The 23,277-nt window shown below is 40.7% G+C and overlaps 1 protein-coding gene across 27 annotated transcripts in view; it reads left to right on the top strand.

Moving 5' to 3' along the window:
- Window positions 1–23,277, top strand: part of LARP1B (La ribonucleoprotein 1B) — a 197,953-nt gene that overhangs the window by 66,784 nt on the left and 107,892 nt on the right. The window contains exon 12 of one of the 27 annotated variants that reach the window (XM_051819859.2): window positions 20,199–22,280. The exons of 25 other annotated variants lie outside the window; for them this stretch is intronic. In XM_051819859.2, coding sequence (XP_051675819.1) covers window positions 20,199–20,225 — 27 coding nt within the window. In that variant the 3' untranslated portion in view covers window positions 20,226–22,280. Of the gene's footprint in view, window positions 1–3,932; window positions 4,839–20,198; window positions 22,281–23,277 lie in introns of those variants that run through there. One more of the 27 variants, XM_051819861.2, reaches the window with a different exon arrangement.

The following is a 23,277-nucleotide window of genomic DNA, read 5'->3' as shown; positions in this document are numbered from 1 at the left end:
CCTGCAACATCAGCATCCCATATAGGTGGTGGTTTAAGTCCTGCCACTCTGCCTCTGATCTAGCTCCCTGCTAATGTGCCTGGGAATGCAGTGGAAGATGACCCAAGTCCTTGGAGCCCTGCGCCCACATGGCAGACCCAGAAGAAGCTTCATGCTCCTGGCTTCGACCTGGAACAGCGTTGGCTATTGTAGCCATTTGGGGAGTGAACCAGGGGATGGAAGACCTCTCTGTCTCTCTCTTTCTCTCTCTCTCTCCCTTTCTCTATGAGTTTGCCTTTAAATAGATTAAAAAATAATAATTTAAAAAATTCCTTATAAAACTGGTGATAAGACACGAACAGGCATTTGACAACAGAAGTTCAAATGCTTGAAATCACAAAAAGATGCTGAATGTTGATCAAGGAGATGCGAATGTTTCAGTGAAATATTTCATAAAATCAATGTGAGCATAGTTAAAACATTAGATAGTAAGAAATGTTTGGGAGTATTTGGAATATGAACTTCATTATTCTACATATGGGGATAAAAAATAATGAACCATACTCATACACCATGATTCACCATTTCTGCTCCAGAATATATTATTGAGTTGCATTGTTTGAATAGTATAGCTTTTAACTACATGTGACTATTGAGCCCTTAAAATGTGGCCACTCCAAAATAAAATGTGCATTAAATGTAAAAGACCAGATTTTGAAGACCTAGTAGGAAAGAGAGTTTCAATTTTTAAAATGATTACATGCTGACAAATTGGGCTGAAATATTAAACATTGACTTCTTTCATTTTTAGTGCAGTTTCTGGGAACTTAAATGTGTTTTGTTTGTACCAGATAGCACTAACCCAGAGGAACTTAGAAGTATTCATCAGGGAGCAATGGTTAATGATCTTGCAGGGTAAGTCACAAATTGGAAATAGCTGAAATGTTAGTCAGCAGTTGTCTGGATGGATCATCATGTAGTAATCAGTGGGGTACTATATATGAGGGTACTTCATAAAGTTTGTGAGAAAATGTAATTGAAAACTAAATTTGGGAGGGGTGCTGGGCCTAACAGTTAAGAGACTGGTTGGGATGCCTGGCTTCCATTTCAGAGCACCTTGGTTCAAGTCCCAGCTCCACTCCTGATTTCAACTTCCTGTCAGTGTGCACCCTAGGAGGCAGCAGGTTCGGGCTCAAGTAGTTGAGTCCCTGTCACTGCATAGGAAACCTGGATTGAGTTCCTAGTTCTTGGTTTGAACTCTAACCAGATACCATTGTAGATATTTGAGGAGAGAACCAGTGGATTGGAGTTTTCTCTCTCTCCTTCCCTCTCTCTCTCTCTCAAATATAAATTTTAAAAAGTTTGTTTTGGAGAGAGCAGGACATCCAGCTTCCCACTGTGAACCTTTGTAGCGTGATCCAAAGGAGCAAATTAAAAATGGGTGATGTGGAGAACGGAAAGATTTTTATTCCGAAATATGCCCAGTGCTACACTGTGGAAAAGAGCGGCAAGCACAAGACTGGGCCAAATCTCCATGGTCTGTATTCTGTTACACAGATGCCAACAAGAACAAAGGCATCACCTGGGAAGCACTTGGAGAATCCCAAGAAATACATCCCTGGAACCAAAATGACCTTTGTTGACATTAAGAAGAAGAATGAAAGGGCAGACTGGATAGCTTTTCTCAAAAAAGCTGCTTCTGAGAAATAGTTGGCCATTGTCTTATTAATTACAAAATAGGGCGATCTCATGACTTTTAAAATGTGCAGTATAATTTAATTCTAATATACTAGAATTCAGATCACGAATGGCTGACAGAATATTTTTGTTCAGCAGTCTTTATTTAAGTAAGATTGGCTTATGTGGTTAAATAAATATGATTGGGTTTATTGAAATTTTTGATAGTAATTCCAGTTCAGTAAATTCTCTCACTGTTTTACCCTTCTAAGGCTTTGATTGAACTTAACTAACAATATCGAACTTTTCACAAAAATGGAGAATGCCATCTCAAAACCTGTTGGGAGATTGGATTTATATTTAAATACTGGGAAAATCTCTTCACTGTCTCAGAATTGAGCAAGACTCATGTGTTCTGGTTTTGTCTGCTAAATGCAAGAGCTGAAGACAGGTAGCAGTATCTACTTCGGATTTCTGGTCTTAACCATGTCAGTCTAAAACGAAATTTCTTGTATCTCAACTACTGCTCTTCACTTATTGAAAGACATTTTAGTGTGGTTTATGTATATCACAAATATTTAACACATCTCACATTTTGTAGATGATCTGTAAGATCAGGTGCTTTGAAATTCTGCTTGACCAGTTAGAGTAACAAGTTAAACTTCACTTTTAAATTCTTTACTACCTTAGACTAAGTTGGAATTCAGCATTGTCTGTAAACAACTATTCGGAAACACATAAAATTGGGAAACTACTGTATATTTGTATTTAGTAATGATGCTTTTGCCAACTCATTGGACTATGAGGAGATATACCATCAGCAGAAAATTTCTAAATTATGTGATCACAAGGCTTAAGGCAATTAAAAACAAAATTACCGGGTCAAAAAAAGTTTCTTATTCTGCAAAAAAGTTTTGACATTCATAGGTAACTTTTTTTTTAAAAAGATTTTATTTATTATTTATTTGAGAAGTAGAGTTACAGACAGTGAGAGGGAGGGAGGGAGGGAGGAGAGAGAGAGAGAGAGAATGAGTCTTCCATCCACTGGTTCATTCCCTAAATGGCCATAACAGCTGAAGCTGAGCCTATCCAAAGCCAGGAGCCAGGATGCCGGCACCACAGGCGGGGGGTTATCCTACTGCACTACAGCACCGGCCCCAACTTTTTCATTAAATAAATGTTTTCCATGAAGTTTGTGGAGAACCCTCTACCTTGGTGTATGAAAAATGATTGCCACAAATAGCTTCATGAATGAACAAGTTTTAGAAAACAGTGCTGAGTGTAAGAAGTGAGGCTACATACAGAATATGATTACATAAATCTCAACAGACTGAGTCAAGAATCTTTTAGAGACACATGCATACATAGATGATTACATCAAGGAAAAACCTGTAACAATTCTACCTAAGTTAGGATTTGGATTTTTTGCAGAGATGGAGGAGTAGTATAGAGGAGTTTGTAATATTCTCACAGATATGTTCTGGTAGTTGGTACATTATTGTTAATTGTATAAATTGCATGTGTATACATGACACAATTCATAGCTATACTACAAGGCTAGAATGAATGGGAACTAGTAGGACAAAGAGGCAAGCTACAGTGGATTGATTTACTTTTGGAGCTGTAGGATTGTTGCTTCTGTGTAAATTCAAGACATGTTGAGCCTGTCCATTTTTTGCATTCAGTTATTTGTCTTCCTTTCCACTGGTCTGCTTGCTGTGGTGTTGTAAAACTATAATATGTAAGGCTTTATTAACAGACAGTTTAGAGGTTAGATGTCCAGGCCAAAAAAGTGCTGGTAGCCTTTGCATCTCATTATACATATTTTGGCTGGCCTTTGGGCTTGTGAGGCACAGGTATTGATTGTCCAGTCCACTGTTTTCTCATGGCACCTCCTCCTGACTGGGAAGTTTTAATTTGAATGTGCAGAATGAGAAAAATCATTACAACCAGTTGCTTAGTCATTGTACCCTCTACCTGAGTTGGTTGTTCAGAAACTCAGACATGCTAATGTCTTTATCTTTAGCCTTTTAGGAAGAACCTTCAAATCCGAAACTTCTGAATCATATGGTAGTCACTTAATCTCATTGTAGATTCATGGCATATGCTGTTGTGCAATATGTAGGCTTTGTTCACTACTTATTGGAATGTTATCAGGTGAATTTATACCCCTCATTTGTGGTCTAAATGATACTCTTTGGATTTTACTGGCTCTGTGGTGTTTGAGAGAACTTTTCTTTTTTTTTTTTAATTTTTAAATTTTTTTTATTTGACAGGTAGAGTCATAGACAGAGAGAGAGAGACAGAGAGAAAGGTCTTCCTTCCATTGGTTCACCCCCCAAATGGCTGCTACGGCTGGCGCTGCACCGACCTAAAGCCAGGAGCCAGGTGCCTCCTCCTGGTCTCCCATGTGGGTGCAGAAGCCAAGCACTTGGGCCATCCTCCACTGCCTTCCTGGGCCACAGCAGAGAGCTGGACTGGAAGAGGAGCAACCGGGACCAGAACCCAGTGTCCATATGGGATGCTGACACCGGCCCCAAGAGAACTTTTCTGATTTTTGGATTATCAAGACTTGACAGCAAGCTGTTTGTTAATAGAGTCCACCAGAGGTGGGTTCTGTTTTACCTCGATCTGGGTGTTCTAGGTCTGTGAGACCTAATGGCTATCAGTCAGTCTGACTTTTCCTGAATACTTTGCTGATGTTTTGTGGCATTCACCCTACATATATAGGGCATGCCCTTGCATGTTCTGTTGCAGACAGTGAAAGGAACTTTATTTGTGGTGGAATATTGTATAGATAAATGGAAATGGTGCACACATTCGCCAGAAAAGGGATGGCTTGAACAACCGTTAGCATCAAACTGACTTGTCAACAGGAGAGTCATCCTCACTTCCTCTCTCCTCACCACTGCTGGAGCCCATGCTTATCCCCTCCCCAGAGGACACTAGGTTGAGAACCTGTCTGGAAAACTGGGGGCCCGTACCTGAACAGGATTCAGTCTCTGCAAATTCCACTGGCAGTGCAATTCCAGACCAAAATCTGACTCCTCTGAACCTTCTGTGGTGATCATTCTGATTCTTCCTACCTCATAGGGTTATATAGAATTTTGTGAGCTAAAAGACTGGGCACGTGTGTGAAGAAAGAACAAAGACCACATAGTTAGATGGGACCAGGAACAAAGGTACAAATGTAGAGGAGATGAGGAATTTAAAGAATGTAAAAGCTTGGGTGGGTTTTACATAGACATTGTGCTGTGAAAGTGCACTGCGTTCTCCCCAGGTGCCATTGATTCCAGACATTCTCATCATTAGTCTTCTTGTCTTTTTCAAAACACAAAACTCTGTTAAGTTTTTCCTCCTAATACCTTACTCTGAGGGGCTTCCTTAGATCACTTTCCCTTTATGAATGTGAGGCCTCAAATAAACTATAGTCACTCCCTCTTTGCTTTGGGTCTAGACTTCTTCCAGATGGGGAGACATCTAATTTCAGGTTTTGCCTCACTGTAAATTCTTGCCGTCATCTCTTGCACATGTCTCTTCCATACTGCAAACATGATTACTTTATAATACAGTGACTCTTTTCCAGGGATTCATTCATTAACATGTATTTGAGTACCTACCGTGTGCTAGACAATGCTGGGAGCTGAAAATGTACTAGTGAACATGACAAACAACTGAAAATGAAATCTTAAGTGAGACTAAGGAGCATGAGAGGGTGCAGATAACTAGACCAGAAAATGCAGGCAATAGATAATTGTCATAACTGGCTATTGAACTTAGTTATAACAAGAAGGAAATTTGCCAAGTTTTTTCCATGGAACAACTATGAAAAAGGAGATGACAAGTGGAAATAAGAGTGTGATACATTGAAATGTTTATATATGTATGGCACTTGAATATTGAAGCTTGCTATAAGCTTCATTGGAGAAATGACAGTATCTAAAGATAGATAAGGTATAATATATATATATATGTATTAATATGAAAGAATGGAAAGGACTAGAGCATTTTAAGTGGAAATGGGCATGATTTAATGGAAAGGGAGAACTGAAGGTGCAGAAGAGAGTAAATAAGGTGGAGGGGGGCTATATTCCTGAGAGTATGAGACTGGATAGAAGCATGTGGTACTGTGGTACATGGTTTCTCAACTTTGGCACAATTGGCATTTTCTATCAGATAATCCTTTGTTGTGGAGGCTGTCCTTTGCATAATAGGGTGGTTATATCCTTGACCTCTGTCCACTAGATGCTGTAGCACTCCAGCCCCATCTCATGATAATAAAAAATGTGCCTTGGGTTAGGGGACAAGTAGGCGAAGTCAACCCCAGTTGAGAACCACTGATACAGAGTTATTGGTCCTTAAAGTGACCCTGTTCTTTACCTGGAGGGAGTAAGTAGAACATGGGTTCGGGTGGGTTGTGGATTTGATGTTAGGAATCGGAAGAATTTTCTTCTCGTAATTTAATTTTTCTCCATGAAATATGAGTCAGTATTGTGGTACTGATGGAAAGGTCAGGAGAATAAAGAAGTTAGTCATTTTTTTTTTTAGGATGAAGGAGTAAATATTAGAGAAATGAAGATTCCTGATGAGGAATGGGACGCTTTTTCTGTTGGATAAGTTATGCTAGAGAGGCTTTAGGCAAAAGACCAGACACAGGAAAATAGAAGATGCCAAAGTTATCCTCGACTTGCTTTTTTTTTTTTTTTTTTTTTTTTGACAGGCAGAGTGGACAGTGAGAGAGAGAGACAGAGAGAAAGGTCTTCCTTTGCCGTTGGTTCACCCTCCAATGGCCGCCGCGGCTGGCGCGCTACGGCTGGCGCACTGTGCTGATCCGATGGCAGGAGCCAGGTGCTTCTCCTGGTCTCCCATGGGGTGCAGGGCCCAAGCACTTGGGCCATCCTCCACTGCACTCCCCGGCCACAGCAGAGAGCTGGCCTGGAAGAGGGGCAACCGGGACAGAATCCGGCGCCCCGACCAGGACTAGAACCCGGTGTGCCGGTGCCGCAAGGCGGAGGATTAGTTAGCCTAGTGAGCCACAGCGCCGGCTTCGACTTACTTTCTAAACTCTTAAAGTTAAAAACTTATTTTTTTACCCTTAACTTATTTTTTTAACCTGTCTAGATCTTACTTGTTGTTGTGTGTTTGAAGCTGTTCACATCTTGAGAATTTTTAGCTTTCTATTATTTCACATTGTCTTGACTTTTCTCCTACTTCTGTAGTTATTCTTTTTCATATATATAAAATAAGATTTGTTTATTTCAGAGGCAGAGTTACAGAGAGGCAGAGGCAGAGGCAGAGAGAGAGAGGTATTCCATCTGCTGGTTCACTCCCCAAGTGGCGAGGGCTGGGCCAGGCCAAAGCCAGGAGCCAGGGACTTCTTCTGGGTCTTCCCAGGGATGCAGGGGCCCAAAGACTTGGGCCATACTCTGCTGCTTTCCCAGCTTCATTAGTAAGGAGCTGGGTCATAAATGGAGCACCTGGGACTCAAACCAGTGCCCATATGGGATGCTGGCACTGCAGATGGTGGCTTAACCCACTACACGACAGCACTGGGTTCTTTACTGTTACTTCTATTCCTAGAAAATACTATCTTTTTGAGGCCTCATTCTTCACTCTATGCTGTTTAGGCTCAAATGTTTATTTCTAAATGATATTTGGATCTTGAATTTCAGACATTTATGTATCTTGCTGCCTCCTGGAATGTTTCATTGTGCCAGAATTCATTTGAAATCAACATGCCCCCCAACTAAATTTATCATGTCTCAAGTGAAATCCCCCTTTTCTTAACTCCATCCCCCAAAACAAAACAAACACTTGTTTAGTCTGTTTCTCTTACTGGTACCTGACTCCATGATCCCTGAACATTGGCATGAGTAAATGCTTCTTACCTCATCCTAAGTTCCATTTCCACTAAATTCCTTTTTTTTCTTGAATTTTTCCATTCCTCTGTATCCACTGTTCTAGCCTTATCTCTTTTTCCCCATCTCAGTACACTGAAGTTCTTGCAGTTTTACTTTTTAAGCTTTTGCTTTGAAATGCTTTTGCCTCATCATCATTGCTAGGCTGAGAACTCCTTTTCGTATTTCAAATGTGGTTACTTTGTGGATCCTATTCTGATTTTTGCATTCTCCCTCTTTCAGCATAACTCTGTAAACCTCCACTGTAGCAGAGCACAAGTGATAGAGTGTGGGGCAAGTATTCTGTTAGTATATGAATGGCTAGCTGTCCAGGTAACCTTCCTATAGAAAATAATAAGAAATCCTCCACAAAATGATAGCGAAATACACTGACAAAAATAAGGAACATTCATTCCAGGGATTGACTGAATGTAGGAGCCCAGAGAAAGAGATCATTTGTTAAAAGATGAACTCAGTTTTGAAATTCATAGCCTTATATGACACACAGTACAGAAGATAAACCCCAGGATCTGCCAAAGTTAGGAAATAAAACAGGATACTGGCCTATAACATTAGTTTAAGATTGAACTAGGAATAAAGCCAGGGCTGGTGCTGTGGTGTACAAGTTGAGCTGCTGCCTGTGATGCTGGCACACCTTATTGGCAACAGTTCAAGTTCCCACTACCCCACTTCTGATCCAGATCCTTGCTAGTGCATGTGGGAAAGCAGTGAAGGGCCCCTGTGCCCACAAGGGAGACCCAGATGAAGCTCCTGGCTCCTTGTTTCTGTGTGGCCCAGCCCTGGCCCTTGAAACCATTTTGTGAGTGAACCCTTGGGTGACAATCTCTCTGTCTCTCTGTAATTATATCTTTCAAATAAAGAAAATAAACATTTTTAAAAAAGGAAGCACTTTATTTAAAAAATAAATAAATAAAACCCGTGCTAGCGAAAAAAAAAAAAAATGGCAGATTAGGGAGTGGGTCCAGTCAACAACCTGGGAAGATAGAGGTTGCTGGCAGTTACCTGAGGTCCAAGTGAAAGTGAAGCGAGATGGCTGATTCAAACCAGTCTCTCCAAAATAAAACCCAGGACCCAGGCAAGAGAGATTGGACGTCATTTTAAATCAGGATTACAACTAGGGTAGCTCACAGCTGTGCACATAGCAGCCCACTGAGAGGGGGTACCTGAACACAGCACTGGATCACCAATTAGACTCACAGCTGACTTCTTATCATAAACTCTACATGCTAGAAGGGAATATAGAGATATAGTCCAAGTCTTAAAAAGAAAAAAACTGTCAAGTCAGAATACTGTACCCTGCAAAACTTGCATTTATGAATGAAAGTGAAATAAAGACCTTCTATAACAAATAGAAATTGAATTTGTTGACACTTGTACAGCCCTACAAAAGATGCTCAAGGATGTGCTACACACAAAAACCCAGATAGATAGCTACCAGTATGAAAGAATGAGAAGGCAGAAAAACCATCAGTAGAAGTGCAAAACAAGTTCAAAGTAAACAATAGGAATAATTATCAAAAAGTAGAAGGACTAAGTCATTACTTATCAATAGTTACCTTGAGTGTAAATGGCCTCAATTCTCCAGTTAAAAGATTGGCTGAATGGATTGGAAACCGAACCTATCTATTTGCTTCACTAACAAGAAACAAATTTCACCAACAAAGATATATGCAGACTGAAAGTGAAAGATTGGAAAAAGATAGCCCATGCTAACAGAAACAAAAAAAGAGCTGGTGTTTCCATCCTGAAATCAGACTTTAACATAACAACTGTTAAAAGAGATGAAGAAGGGACCTGGCACTGCGGCACAGTGGGTTAAAGCCCTGGCCTGAAGTGCTGGTATCCCATATGGGCACCGATTCATGTCCTGGCTGCTCCTCTTCCTATCCAGCTCTCTGCTATGGCCTGGAAAAGCAGTAGAAGATGGCTTAAGTCCTTGGGCCCCTACACCCATGTGGGAGACCCTGAAGAAGCTCCTGGCTCCTGGCTTTGGATCAGCACAGCTCAGGCCTTTGCGGCCATCTGGGAGTGAACCAGCAGATGGAAGACCTCTCTCTCTGTCTCTGCCTTTCTCAGTAACTCTGCCTTTTTTGGGGGGAGCGGGGTGGTGAGTGTAATGCTTCTTTGGCTTCCTGGAATGTCTGCCCTTTCAGTGAATACCAGGAGGTGTGTGGTGGGTACAGCCTGGGGGTTCTGGTCAATGCTTAGGGCAGGGCAAGTTTCCAGCTATGCCCTGCAACTTTTCACGTAGCCACCTAGGACCCAAAGTCTCAGCACCTAAGGTTCCCCCTGATGCCCTGATGCTGCTGGCAGGATTTTTTTTTTTTTTTGGGTGGTAATTGCCCAGTCACTTTCTGATCTATCTCTGAGACAGTGGGGCTGTGAGCCTGTTCCTCTGTTCTTAGCTCTGGATCACACACTAGTCACTGGCTTAATGTTTGCCTGCTGCTGCTTCCAGTGTTGTGTTCAGGCACCCCCTCTCAGTGAGTTGCTATGTGCACAGCTGTGAGCTTCCTAGTTGTGATCCTGATTTAAAATGACATCCAATCTCTCTTGGCAAACACATGGAGACTGAACATCTTGCTCCTGAATGAACAATAGGTCATAGAAGTGATCAAAAGAGAAATAAAAAAATTTCTGGAAACAAAAGAAGATGATGGTACATCGTACTAAAACCTATGGGATCCAGCAAAAGCAGTGTTAAGAGATAAAGTTCATAGCAATCAGTGCCTACATGAAACTGGAAAGGAAGAAGACTCAAATAAAAAAAAATTCAAACCGAAAAAGGAAATGTAACAACAGATTCTACAGAAATAAAAAAAAAATCATCAGAAATTACTACCAAGAAATGTATGCCAACAAACCAGGAAATCTAGAAGAAATGGTTAGATTCTTGGACATATACAACCTACCTAAATTGAGTCATGAAGAAAACCTAAACAGACCCATAACCAAGATGGAAATTGAATCAGTAATAAAGAACCTCCCAGCAAAGAAAAGCCCAGGACTCCACGGCTTCACTGCTGAATTCTATCAACCATTTAAAGAAGAACTAACTCCAATTATTCTCTAGCTATTCAAAACAATTGAGAGGGAATCCTCTCAAATTCTATGAAACCAGCATCACCTGTATTCCTAAATTTAAAAATGATGCAACAGAGAAAGAGAACTACACACCAATTTCCCTGATAAACATGAACTCAAAAATCCTCAACCAAATACAAGCCCATCAAATCTAACAACATATCAGAAAGATCATTCACCTGAACCAATTGAAATTTATCCCTGGTATGGAAGGATGGTTCAACATTTGCAAATCAATCAATGTAATGCATCACATTAGCAAATTGCAGAACAAAAACCATCTGATTTTCTCAGTTGAGGCAGAGAAAGCATTTGATAAAATACAATACCTTTTCATGATGAAAACTCTAAGCAAATTGGGTATAGATGGAACATTTCTCAACACAATCATGGCAAATTTATGACAAACCAAAGGGCAACATCCTATTGAATGGAGAAAGGTTGGAAGCATTTCTCCTGAGATCTGGAGCCAGACAAGGATGCCCACTGTAACTATGGCTGTTCACTATAGTCCTGAAAGTATTAGCCGGAGCAACTAGGCAAGAAAAAGAAATCAAAGGGATACAAATTGGCAAGGAGGAAGTCAAACTATCCCTATTTGCACTATTTGCAGATGACATGATACTATATATAGGGGATTCAAAAGGACTCCACTAAGGGGCTATTGGAACTCATAGAAGAGTTTGGCAAAGTAGCAGGATATAAAATCAATACACACACGCAAAAAAACCCACCTTTGTATACATAGTGCCACAGCTGAGGAAGAATTTTTTTTTTTTTTAGATTTATATGTTTTTTACTTGAGAGAGTTACACAGAGAGAGGAGAGGCAGAAAGAGAGTGGTCTTCCATCCAATGGTTCACTCCCCAGATGACTGCAACGGCCGGAGCTGCACTGATCTGAAGCCAGGTCTCCCATGCGGGTGTAGGGGCCCAAAGACTTGGGCCATCTTCTACTGCTATCCCAGGCCATAGCAGAGAGCTGGAATGGAAATAGAGCAGCTGGGACTAAAACTGGCACCCATATGGGATGCTGGCGCTTCAGGTCAGGGTGTTAACCTGCTGCACCACAGTGGGTAAAGCAGCCACCTCCAGTGCCAGCATCCCATATGGGTGCTGGTTTCAGTCCCTTATGCCCTGCTTTTGATCCAGCTCTCTGCTATGGCCTGGGAAATCAGTAGGAGCTGGCCCAAGTCCTTGGGCCCCTGCACCCACATGGGAGACTCAGAAGAATCTCTTGGCTCCTGGCTTCAGATTGGCATAGCTCCGGCCATTGCAGACATCTGGGCAGTGAACCAGCTGATGGAAGACCTCTCTCTCTCTCTGACTTTCCTCTCCCTGTGTAACTCTGACTTTCAAATAAATAAATAAATCTTAAAAAAAACATGGTGATGGAAAAACCGGATCTCCGCATGCAGAAATATGAACCAAGACCCATACCTTACACCTTACATAAAAATCCACTCAACATGGATTAACGACCTAAATTTATGACTTGATAGAGAACACTGGGGAAACTCTGCAAGGCATTGGCTACAGGCAGAGTTCTTGGAAAAGACCCCAGAGGCACAGGCAGTCAAAGCCAAAACTGACAAATGGGATTACATAAAATTGAGAAACTTCTTTACTGCAAAATAAACATTCAGCAAAGTAAAGAGGCAACTGGCAGAATGGGAGAAAATCTTTGCAAACTGTACAACAGATAAAGGGTTAATAACCAGACTATATAAAGAGATCAAGAAACTCAACAACAACTAAACAAACAACCTAATTAAGACATGGGCAAAGGACCTAAACAGACATTTTCAAAAGAGGAAAATTTAATGACCAACAGACACATGAAAAATTGTTCAGTATCACTAGCTTTCAGGGAAATGCAAATCAAAACCATAATGAGATTTCACCTCAGCCTGGTTAGAATGGCTTTCATACAGAAATCAACAGACAACAAATGCTGGTGAGTATGTGGGGGAAAAGGTACCCTAATTCACTGTTGGTGGGAATGTAAAGCCACTATGGAAGACAGTTTGGAGATACCTCAGAAATCTGAATATAGACTTACCATGTGACCCAGCCATTCCACACCTGGGAATTTACCCAAGGGAAGTGAAATCATCAAAGAGTTATCTGCACCCCACATGTTTATTGCAGCTCAATTCACAATAGGTAAGACATGGAATCAACCCAAATTTCCTGCAACTGTTGACTAGATAAAGAAAATATGGGATATGTACAACACTGAATACTACACAGTGATAAACACACACAAAAAAAAAAAAACCAAAAAAATGAAACCACATTATTTGCAACAAAATGGATGCAATTGGAAAATATCATTCTAAGTGAAATAAGCCAATCCCAAAGGGACAAATACTATATGTTCTTCCTGACATGTGATAACTTATAGAGCACCTAAAAGACGATCTGTAGAAGTGAAACTGACACTTTGAAAAGCATTGACTTTGAACAGCCCTTGTCTTCATGGTTGAGAAAGTTTTTTTTCATATTTTTTTAAAGATTTATTTTATTTATTTGAAAGAGTTACAGAGAGAGGTAGAGACAGAGAAAGAGATCTTCCATCTGCTTGTTCACTCCCCAGATGGCCACAATAGCTGGAGCTGCGCCAATCCACAGCCAAGAGCCAGGAGCTTCTTCCTGGTCTCCCATGTGGGTGCAGGGTCCCAAGGACTTGGGCCGTCTTCTACTGCTTTCCTAGGCCATAGCAGAGAGCTGGATTGGAAGAGGAGCAGCTGGGACATGAATTGGCACCCATATGGGATGCCAGCACTTCAGGCCAGAGCTTTAACCCGCTGTGCCACAGCGTTGGCTCCCCGTACTGTTTTTTGAACTCATTACTTAACAGACTTAATAATGTAAGTAAAGTTAATTGAAAAGAGATCTTAGTAAAAAATAAGAGTGGGAATAAGAGAGGGAGGAGGAAGGGGAGTGGGAGTGTTGCCCAGTGGGAAGAATCACCATGTTCCTAAAGTTGTAATTAGTTGTATGAAGCTTATAACTGTAAAACAGGATAGTTCTGTATACATTCTTATGGACTTACTTCTAAGGGTACAGTTTAAAAACTTACCATGAGATGCTAAATCCCCTTAAGTGGAGGGGTAAAAGAAGCATTTTAGTCTTAAAATGATCATAGGGATAGGATTAAGATTAAAGTGATCATATAGATAGGATTAATTTTAAAGTGATCATGCAAATAAGATTATGTGTTTGGTAATAATAATAGAATTAAAAACGTGTGAACCTCCAACATGGGAAGCAGTCCATACAGTAGAGTCTTAGAAAGACAATCACTGAAGTAGCACTCTGACCTCAGAATCAGCCCCTAAGGGATTCTGGTCTGGATGCAAACTGCACAAGAGCATTTCAGGCATGGAAAGCCAAAACACTGGCAAAAAGAGTGCTACACGATGGACCTCTGTGGATGAGCCTCAGTGGAAAGAAGTGGTCATTAAAGAAGGATATACTTTTTTTTTTTTTTTTTGAAGGGAGGCAAGATCTTCCACTTTGCATATGGCCTTGTCTACATATTGAAGGAGTTTGTTGATTCAGAAGGCTTCTATGGCCTAGGCTGCTCATGTCAAGAGACTTGAGTGATCACTGACGTCATATAAACAGTGTTAATTGTTAAATTAACAACACTGTGCACCAACTTTCCATGAAGGACCTCTGCCCTCAAAAGAGTTTTATTATAAGTTAATAGTAAAACTGGTTCTCAGAGATTTACTTCATATCAATGTATTATGTGAAGGATATTCTTATGTCTCATAAGTTTTAGATAAGCCTAAGTATCTAACTCCATAGCCTATTTCCTTAGGTGCTTCTTTGTTTAATGAAAAAAACTTGTTCTCAAAGGAAAAATAATTATATAATCACTAAAATTAGAAAAGTAAGAGGGCTGGCACTGTGGCGCAGAGGGTTAACACCCTAGCCTGAAGCGCTGGCATCCTATATGGCCGCTGGTTCAAGACCCGGCTGCTCCTCTTCCTGTCCAGCTCTCTGCTATGGCCCGGGAAAGCAGTAGAAGATGGCCCAAGTCGTTAGACCCCTGCACCCATGTGGGAGACCCGGAGGAAGCTCCTGGCTCCTGGCTTCGGATTGGTGCATCTCCGGCCATTATGGCCATCTGGGGGAATGAACCATCAGATGGAGGACCTCTCTCTTTCTCTCTCTGCCTCTCTTTCTCTCTCTCTAACTCTTTCAAATAAATAAGTAAATCTTTGGGAAAAAAAAGGAAAGGAAGCAGGAGGGAGGGATAGAGGATGGAGTAGGAAATGTTCTTATGTGCTTAAAACTGTATGTGTGAGATACATGAAATTTCCATTTATATAAAAAAATTAAAAAATAAAAGCACTTCTCAGTTGAGGGGCAAAGAGAATAAACTATAGGGGAAAAAAGCCTATGTGTGCCTTGCTTCTAAACAAAGATGTGTGCTTTGAAAAGTATATATTCAAGGATTTTCAGTTCGAATGCATAATTTTCATTGATCTAACAAGAACTAAATTCAGAATATAGAGCTTTTCTAACTGTTAGTATCTATCAATGCATAGCATGAGAAAACCTATATCCTTTTTGGAGGAATGGTAGAGGTTGGCAAAGTCTTCTGTGCAAGGCTGGATTTTAAATATTTTAGGCTTTTTAGGGCCATTTAGTATTCAGCATAATCCTCTGCCTGCAGCACCAGCATCCCATATGGGCACCAGTTTGAGTCCCAGCTGCTCCATTTCCTATCCAGCTGCCTACTAATGCACCTGGGAAAGCAGTAGAAGATGGCCCTAGTGCTCAGGTCCCTGCACCCACGTGGGATACCAGGAAGAAGATCCTGGCTTCTAGCCAGGATGGGTGATTCTCATTCATTCTCTTCTCTTCTCTTCTCTTCTCTTCTCTTCTCTTCTCTTCTCTTCTCTTCTCTTCTCTTCTCTTCTCTTCTCTTCTCTTCTCTTCTCTTCTCTTCTCTTCTCTTCTCTTCTCTTCTCTTCTCTTCTCTTCTCTTCTCTTCTCTTCTCTTCTCTTCTCTTCTCTTCTCTTCTCTTCTCTTCTCTTCTCTTCTCTTCTCTTCTCTTCTCTTCTCTTCTCTTCTCTTCTCTTCTCTTCTCTTCTCTTCTCTTCTCTTCTCTTCTCTTCTCTTCTCTTCTCTTCTCTTCTCTTCTCTTCTCTTCTCTTCTCTTCTCTTCTCTTCTCTTCTCTTCTCTTCTCTTCTCTTCTCTTCTCTTCTCTTCTCTTCTCTTCTCTTCTCTTCTCTTCTCTTCTCTTCTCTTCTCTTCTCTTCTCTTCTCTTCTCTTCTCTTCTCTTCTCTTCTCTTCTCTTCTCTTCTCTTCTCTTCTCTTCTCTTCTCTTCTCTTCTCTTCTCTTCTCTTCTCTTCTCTTCTCTTCTCTTCTCTTCTCTTCTCTTTCTCTCTTCAATCTGCTGCTTTACTTTCCAGATGGCTGTAATAGCCAAGGCTGGGCCAGGCTAAAGCCAGAGCCCTGGAACTCAGTCTCTGACCTGCGTGAGTGGCAGGGACCCAAGTACTTGAGCCACTACCTGCTCCCTCCCAGGATGTACAGTAGCAGGAAGCTGGGATCAGAGCCATATGGGATGTCAGTGTCCTAAATGGGATCTTTTCTTTGTTTTTAAAAATTTATTTATTTATTTGAAAGTCAGAGTTACAGAGAGGCAGAGACAGAGAGAGGAAGAGAGAGAGAGAGAGGTCTTCCACCCAATGGTTTACTCCCCAGATAGCCGCAATGGCCAGAGCTGTGCCAATCTGAAACCAGGAGACAGGAGCTTCTTCCAGGTCTCCCATGTGGGTGCAGGGGCCCTAGCACTTGAGCCATCTTCTACTGCTTTCCCAAGCCATAGCAAAGAGCTGGATTGGAAGTAGAGCAGCCAGGACTCGAATCAGTGCCCATATGGGATGCCAGCAGTGCAGGTGATAGCTTTACCCGCTACACCATAGAGCCAGCCCCCTAAATGTGATCTTAACTGCTGCACCAAACACCTTGCCTATCAGGTTCTTTCAAGAAGCCTGGCTAAAGGAAAATCCTTGCTGCTTCAATTTCTCTCTTCCTATTCATACCAATTTGAATTGTGGATAAATACAAACTTTTGGAAGACAATATAATTTTCTTAATCTTATAGACATCTTTGTATGTAGTAAAATATACCTGTATTTTAGTTCCTCCCAGTGTTTATTTTGAAATCTTTCAAGCCTTCAGAAAAGTTTCAAGAATAATATAATGAATACCAGTATACTATTCACTTAGATTTAGCAACTGACATCCTGCCACATTTCCTTTTGCTTTTCTTTATAGTGTGTATGTATATATGACTGTATACATAAGTTTATGTGTATGTATGTGTGATTATACTTTGGTTGATGAAAAAATACAAAAGTATATTTTAGTGCAAAGAAATTTTGAAATCCTAAACAGTGGTTTTTCATAGAACACATTTTTCATGAACTTTTTGAAGACCACTTATACATATAGATAGATGCATATACATGTACATTATTTTATGAACTACTTGAGAATTGTAGCCATTATGCCACTTAGTTCACATTCAGTATGTGACTCCTAAAAACAAGTGTATTTTCCTACCTAAATACAATCATCAGACACAGGAAGTATTAAAAATGCCATTATAGAATGTGCCATGCATATTTACATTTCTTCAGTAATCTCAGTAATTTCCTTTTAAATCCTCCTATATTCTTGAAGTTAGCTCCAACCTGGAATCACACATTGCAATAAGAGTTATACAATTTTGATATTCTTTCATTTAGACCAGTTCAGCGTTTTTGATTTTTTTTTATTTTTCCGGCCTTCAATTACATTAACATTTTTAGAGACCAGTCATTGGTATTTGTCTCACTTTTTGGACTTTCCTGCTATTTTCACATGAGTAGTGTCGGGTTAAATATTTTCCGAGGAACATTAAATAGGTTGTATGTCCTCTTCAGTGCATTATCTCGACAGACATGTGATGTTAGTTACAGAAATGGTATTGCTGTTAGGATTGATGATTTGATTATTTGATTATGATAATGTCTACTGGATTTCTTCATTGTAAAGATAACCTTTTCTCTTGGTAAATAATAAATGACCTTTGAAATGATGCTTTGAAGCTGTTTTTGCCAACAGCTTTTTTTTTTTTAAAGATTTATTTATTTATTTGAGAGGCAGAGTTATAGACAGAGAGAGGGAAAGACAGAAGTCTTCACCTGCTGGTTCACTCCCCAAATGGCCACAACAGTTGGTGCTGGGCCCATCTGGAGCCAGGAGCTTCTTCTGGATCTCCCACATAGGTACAGGGCCCAAGCACCTGGGCCATCTTCTACTGCCTTCTAGACCATGAGCAGAGAACTGAATTGGATGAGCAGCAGCCGAGACATGAACTGGAGCTCATATGGAATGCTGGCACCACAGGTGGAGGCTTAAGTTACTAGACCACAGCGACAGCCCCTCCCCAACAGCTTTCGTTCAGTTTTTTCTTTTTAACTTCCATTGATAATTTTTACCTGAGTCATTTATTAAAAATATTATAAAATAGTGATATTAAATTTTCTGTTATTTCCTGTTAATTAGGTAGCATTCTTCTTTAAAAAACATTAATCTCCCTTCCATTTTTTAATTTTTGTATTTTAATTTTAAATTTTCTAGTGCCTGTATGCATTTCAGAATGGATTCTTATTCATTCCTGTCATGTTCATAGTGTCTTAAGTATGGGGGCAGTCATTTGATTTAGCATTTAGACTGACAGTTAAGTACCCATGTTCTACATCAGAGTACCTGGGTTCAATACCTGGCTCCGGCTTCATACTCTAGACTCCTTAGGCTCAAGTATTTGAGTTTCTGCCAACCACATGGGAGACCTGGTTGAATTCCTGCTCCCAGGCTTTCTCCCCCTGCCTGTGTCCCTTTTGCGTGTAACCAATGGATGGGAATATGCTTGCTTACCTTCTCTCTATTTCTTGAAAAGAAAAAAAATCACAAATATGGTTAAATTAGAGCCATCTCTGCATGGTTTCTATGTACAGTTATAAAGTTTACTTTGATAATTTAAGTAACTTTACTTTGATGCTTTAAGTAACTTTGATACTTTATGGTACAACAAGGTGATTTGTGTTTTTGCTTTTTGGGTGTATGCATGTATTTTTTTAATTGTGATAAAACATACATAACATGGGGCCTGCGCTGTGTCATAATAGGTAAAGTTGCCGCCTGCAGTGCCAGCATCCTGAATGGGCACCAGTTCAAATCCTGGCTGCTCCACTTCCAATCCAGCTCTTTGCTATGGCCTGGGATCGGCACAGCTCTGACTGGTGCAGCCAGTTGAAGAGTGAGCCAGTGGATGGAAGGCTTATCTCTCTCTCCCTCTCTCTCTCTCTCTCTCTCTCTCTCTGCTTCTCTTCTCTTTGTGTAACTCTGCCTTTCAAAATAAATAAACAAATCATATATATATGATTTATATATAAAATATACATATTATTTATATATAAATATATATATATGATTTATATATAAAATTAACCATTTTAGGCACATTTCAGGTAGCACTTTCTGTTTGCCTTTTACATGTGGTTTTTACAAATTCTATCCTTGGCCTGCTTCTCTTCTTACTTAAATAACACAAATGATAGAATCTACTCCTATATTTGTTTTTGTTTTGTTATAAAGATTTATTTATTTGCCGGCGTCACAGCTCACTAGGCTAATCCTCGGCCTTGCAGCGCCGGCACACCGGGTTCTAGTCCCGGTCGGGGTGCCGGATTCTGTCCCAGTTGCCCCTGTTCCAGGCCAGCTCTCTGCTGTGGCCTAGCAGTGCAGTGGAGGATGGCCCAAGTACTTGGGCCCTGCACCCCATGGGAGACCAGGATAAGTACCTGGCTCCTGCCGTTGGATCAGCGCAGTGTGCCGGCTGCAGCGCACCGGCCGTGGCGGCCATTGGAGGGTGAACCAACGGCAAAGGAAGACCTTTCTCTCTGTCTCTCTCTCTCACTGTCCACTCTGCCTGTCAAAAAAAAAATTATTTATTTGAAAGCCAGAGTTACAGAGACAGGAGGAGAGAGACACAGAGAATATTTTTAAAATTTCATTTAAGATTTAAAAATTTCATAGTGATACTTCTCACCCTACCCTTCCTCCCACCCAGCCTCCCATCCTTCTTCCTTCTCCCTCTCCTGTTCCCGCTCTTAATTTTTACAAATATATATTTTCAGGTTACTTTATACTCTACACCAAGTGAAGAGTTCAACAAAATAGTATGAAGAAAAAAAATACTGTTCCTCAGCAGTAGATACAAGGGCAGTAAATGACCATCAAGTCTCAGAATATCAATTTCACTCCAATACATTACATTTTAGGTACTATTAGTTACCACATATCAGGGAAAACATCTGATATCTGTTTTTTGGGGATTGGCTTACTTAACTAAGTATAATGGTTTTCAGTTGCATCCATTTTGTTGCAAAAGACAGGATTTTTTTTTTAACCACTGAATAGTATTCCATAGTATTTATATACTGTGATTTCTTTATCCAGTCAACAGTTGACAGACATCTGGGTTGATTTGATATCTTTATTGTGAATTGAGCTACAGTGAACATGGGAGTACAGATAACCCTTTCATGTTTCATCTGCTGATTTAATTTCATTTGGGTACATTCCCAGGACTGGATTGCTGGTTTATATGGTAGATCTATTTTTTGTTTTCTGAGGTATTTCCATATTGTCTTCCACAATGTCTGACTAGTTTACATTCTCACCAACAGTGGATTAGGGTGCTTTTTCCCCTACCTCCTCACCAGCATTTATTATTTGTTTATTACTATATGACAGCCACTCGAACTGGGGTGAGGTAAATCTCATTGTGGTTTTGATTTGCATTTCCCTGATTGCTAATGATCCTGAGCATTTTTTCATGTGTCTGTTGGCCATTTGAATTTCCTCTCTTGAAAAATGCTTGTTCAAGTCCTTTGCCCATTTCTTAACTGTATTGCTTGTTTTGTTGTTGAGTTTCTTAAGCTCTTTATATATTCTGGGTATTAATCCTTTATCAGTGGTATAGTTTGCAAATATTTTGTCCCATTCTGTTCGTTGCCTCTTTACTTTGCTGAGTGTTTCTTTAGCAGTGCAGAAGCTTCTCAGCTTAATGTAATTCCATTTGTCAATTTTGGCTTTGATTGCCTGTGTTTCTGGAGTCTTTTCTAAGAAGTCTTTGCCTATGCCAATGTCTTGTAGACTTTCCCCAATGTTCTCTAGTAATTTGATGGTGTTGGGTTGTAGATTTAAGTCCTTGATCCATTTTTAGTGGATTTTTTTTTTTTTGGCCCTCCATCTTAACACTGCTTTTGTGTATCCCATAAATTTTTTTTAAAGATTTATTTTATTTATTTGAAAAAGAGAGTTACAGAGAGAGGTATAAGGTAGAGCCAGAGAGAGAGAGACAGAGAGACAGAGAGACAGAGAGATGTCTTCTATCCGCTGGTTCACTCACCAGATGACTGCAATGGCCAGAGCTGAGATGAACCAAAGGCAGGAGCCAGGAGATTCTTCCAGATCTCTCATGTGCATGCAAGGCCCAAGGACTTGGGCCATCCTCTGCTGCTTTCCCAGGCCACAGCAGATAGCTGGTTCAGAAATGGAGCAGCCGGGACTCTAACTGGCACCCATATGGGATGCCAGTGCTGTGGGCTGAGGCTTTAACTTGCTTCACCATAGCGCCAGCCCACCCATAAATTTTAACATGTTGTATTGTCTTTACTCATTTCCAACAGTGTTGCTCCCCCTCTTCACGGAAGAACAACACAGGACCCTGCCTAGGCTTCATATCCGAGTCACGGCACCATTATGTCGCTCCCCCTCTTCGCGGAGGAACGACACAGGATCCTGCGTTGTTCTTTTGTCTGCTCGGCCCTCCCCGGGTTTGCTGCTGGTTCTTCCCGGGTTGGCTACCGTCCCTTCCACCTCCACGGAAGGGCGGTGCCCCCTGCCACTTTCCCCACTTCCGCGGGGGAGCGGCACACCGCCGGCCTGCTCTCTCGGGGGCTGCACAGGTGTTCCCCTTAGATGTTCCTGGTGCATGTTGTCTCTCTCCTCCTTTACAGTCCTCTTCCACCAATCCCAACTCTGCTACCCACACGCCAAGTATGCTGCTCTCCTCCAATCAGGAGCAGGATCAGCTCCTGCAGGTCATCACTCAAGTTGGCGAGAGGCAGCTGCGTAGAAGCTGTTTACTCCTCTCCCAGCACCATATTGTGGGAGAGCAGATGCATAGAATAAGTCTTAATTCGAGTAACAGTCTAGTCCGAGTTGCTCCCCACACAACAGTTTTTTTATTTCTCTTTTGATTCTTTTCTATGATCCACTGTTCATTCAGGAGCATGTTGTTCAGTCTTCACATGTTTGCATATGTTCTCCAGATTCTTGAGTTGTCCATTCCATTGTGGTCAGAAAAGGTGCATGGTGTGATTTTAATTTTTTTAATTTGGTGAGACTTTCTTTATGGCCTAGCATGTGAAAGTTCCTAGAGAAAGTTCTATGTACTAATGAAAAGCCTGTATTCTGTAACTGTGAGATAGCTATTGTGAATTGAGCGGCAATAAACATGGATGTGCAGATGACTCTTTAATTTGCTGATTTCATTTCCTTTGGGTAAATTCTGAGGAGTGGGATGGCTGGGTCGTATGGTAGGACTAGATTCAGATTTCTGAGGTATCTCCAACTGTCTTCCATAGTGGTTTTACCAGTTTGCATTCCCACCAACAGTGGGAATCCTCGCCAGCCTTTGTTGTTTATTGATTTCTGTATGAAGGCCATTCTAACTGGGGTGAGGTGAAACCTCATTTGTGGTTTTGATTTGCATCTCCCTGATTTTGCCATTTTTAAAAATCCATATTTTCTGTTTTCCTTTGTTAGCTTCATTTTAATTCATGCTTTCTCTGTGTGGTAGCAGTGATGGCCGCTGAACATTGCAGGCTTAAATTAATTTCCAGAGTTAGTTTTCATAAAGAAAAGAAAACTATCCCACTTCTTTCTGAAAATATAAGTCTATTTGTCAAATTTTTGTAATGCTGTTTAGTGGCTGTTCCCTCACTTCAGGAAGTTCTTTGTTGAATAAGAATTCATCATTTGGCTATTACTTATCTTCATTGTATCATTCCTCACTGCTTTGTAATTCATATCCATAAATACCAAGTTGCATGTACTGTTTCTTCTGTCTGAAAGAACATTTCACATTGTCTACTTGCCAAATTCCTTTTTATCCTTTAGGTAGCAAAATCAAGTTTGCTATTATTCTTTCTTTTAGCTTTTGTGTTTATCCACCACAGAAAAAAATCACTCTCCTACTTTGTAACTCAAATGTACTTATTTTTTTTTGTTTTTGTTTCTTTTTAAAGATTTAATTATTTATTTGATAGGCAGAGTTATAGACAGAGGGAAAGACAGAGATCTTCCATCCACTGGTTCACTCCCCAGATGGCTGCAATGCCCAGAGCTGGGCTGATCCGAAACCAGGAGCCAGAAACTTCTTCCAGGTCTCCCACATGTATGCAGGGGCCAAGCACTTGGGCCATCTTCCACTGCTTTACAGGTCCTCAGCACCAGCAGGGAGCTGGAT

This window comes from Oryctolagus cuniculus, chromosome 8 (assembly GCF_964237555.1).
Source record: "Oryctolagus cuniculus chromosome 8, mOryCun1.1, whole genome shotgun sequence".
Classification (NCBI taxonomy): Eukaryota; Metazoa; Chordata; class Mammalia; order Lagomorpha; family Leporidae; genus Oryctolagus; species Oryctolagus cuniculus.
The sequence above is the reverse complement of the archived record's forward strand: the minus strand, read 5'-3'. Positions and strand labels throughout refer to the sequence as shown.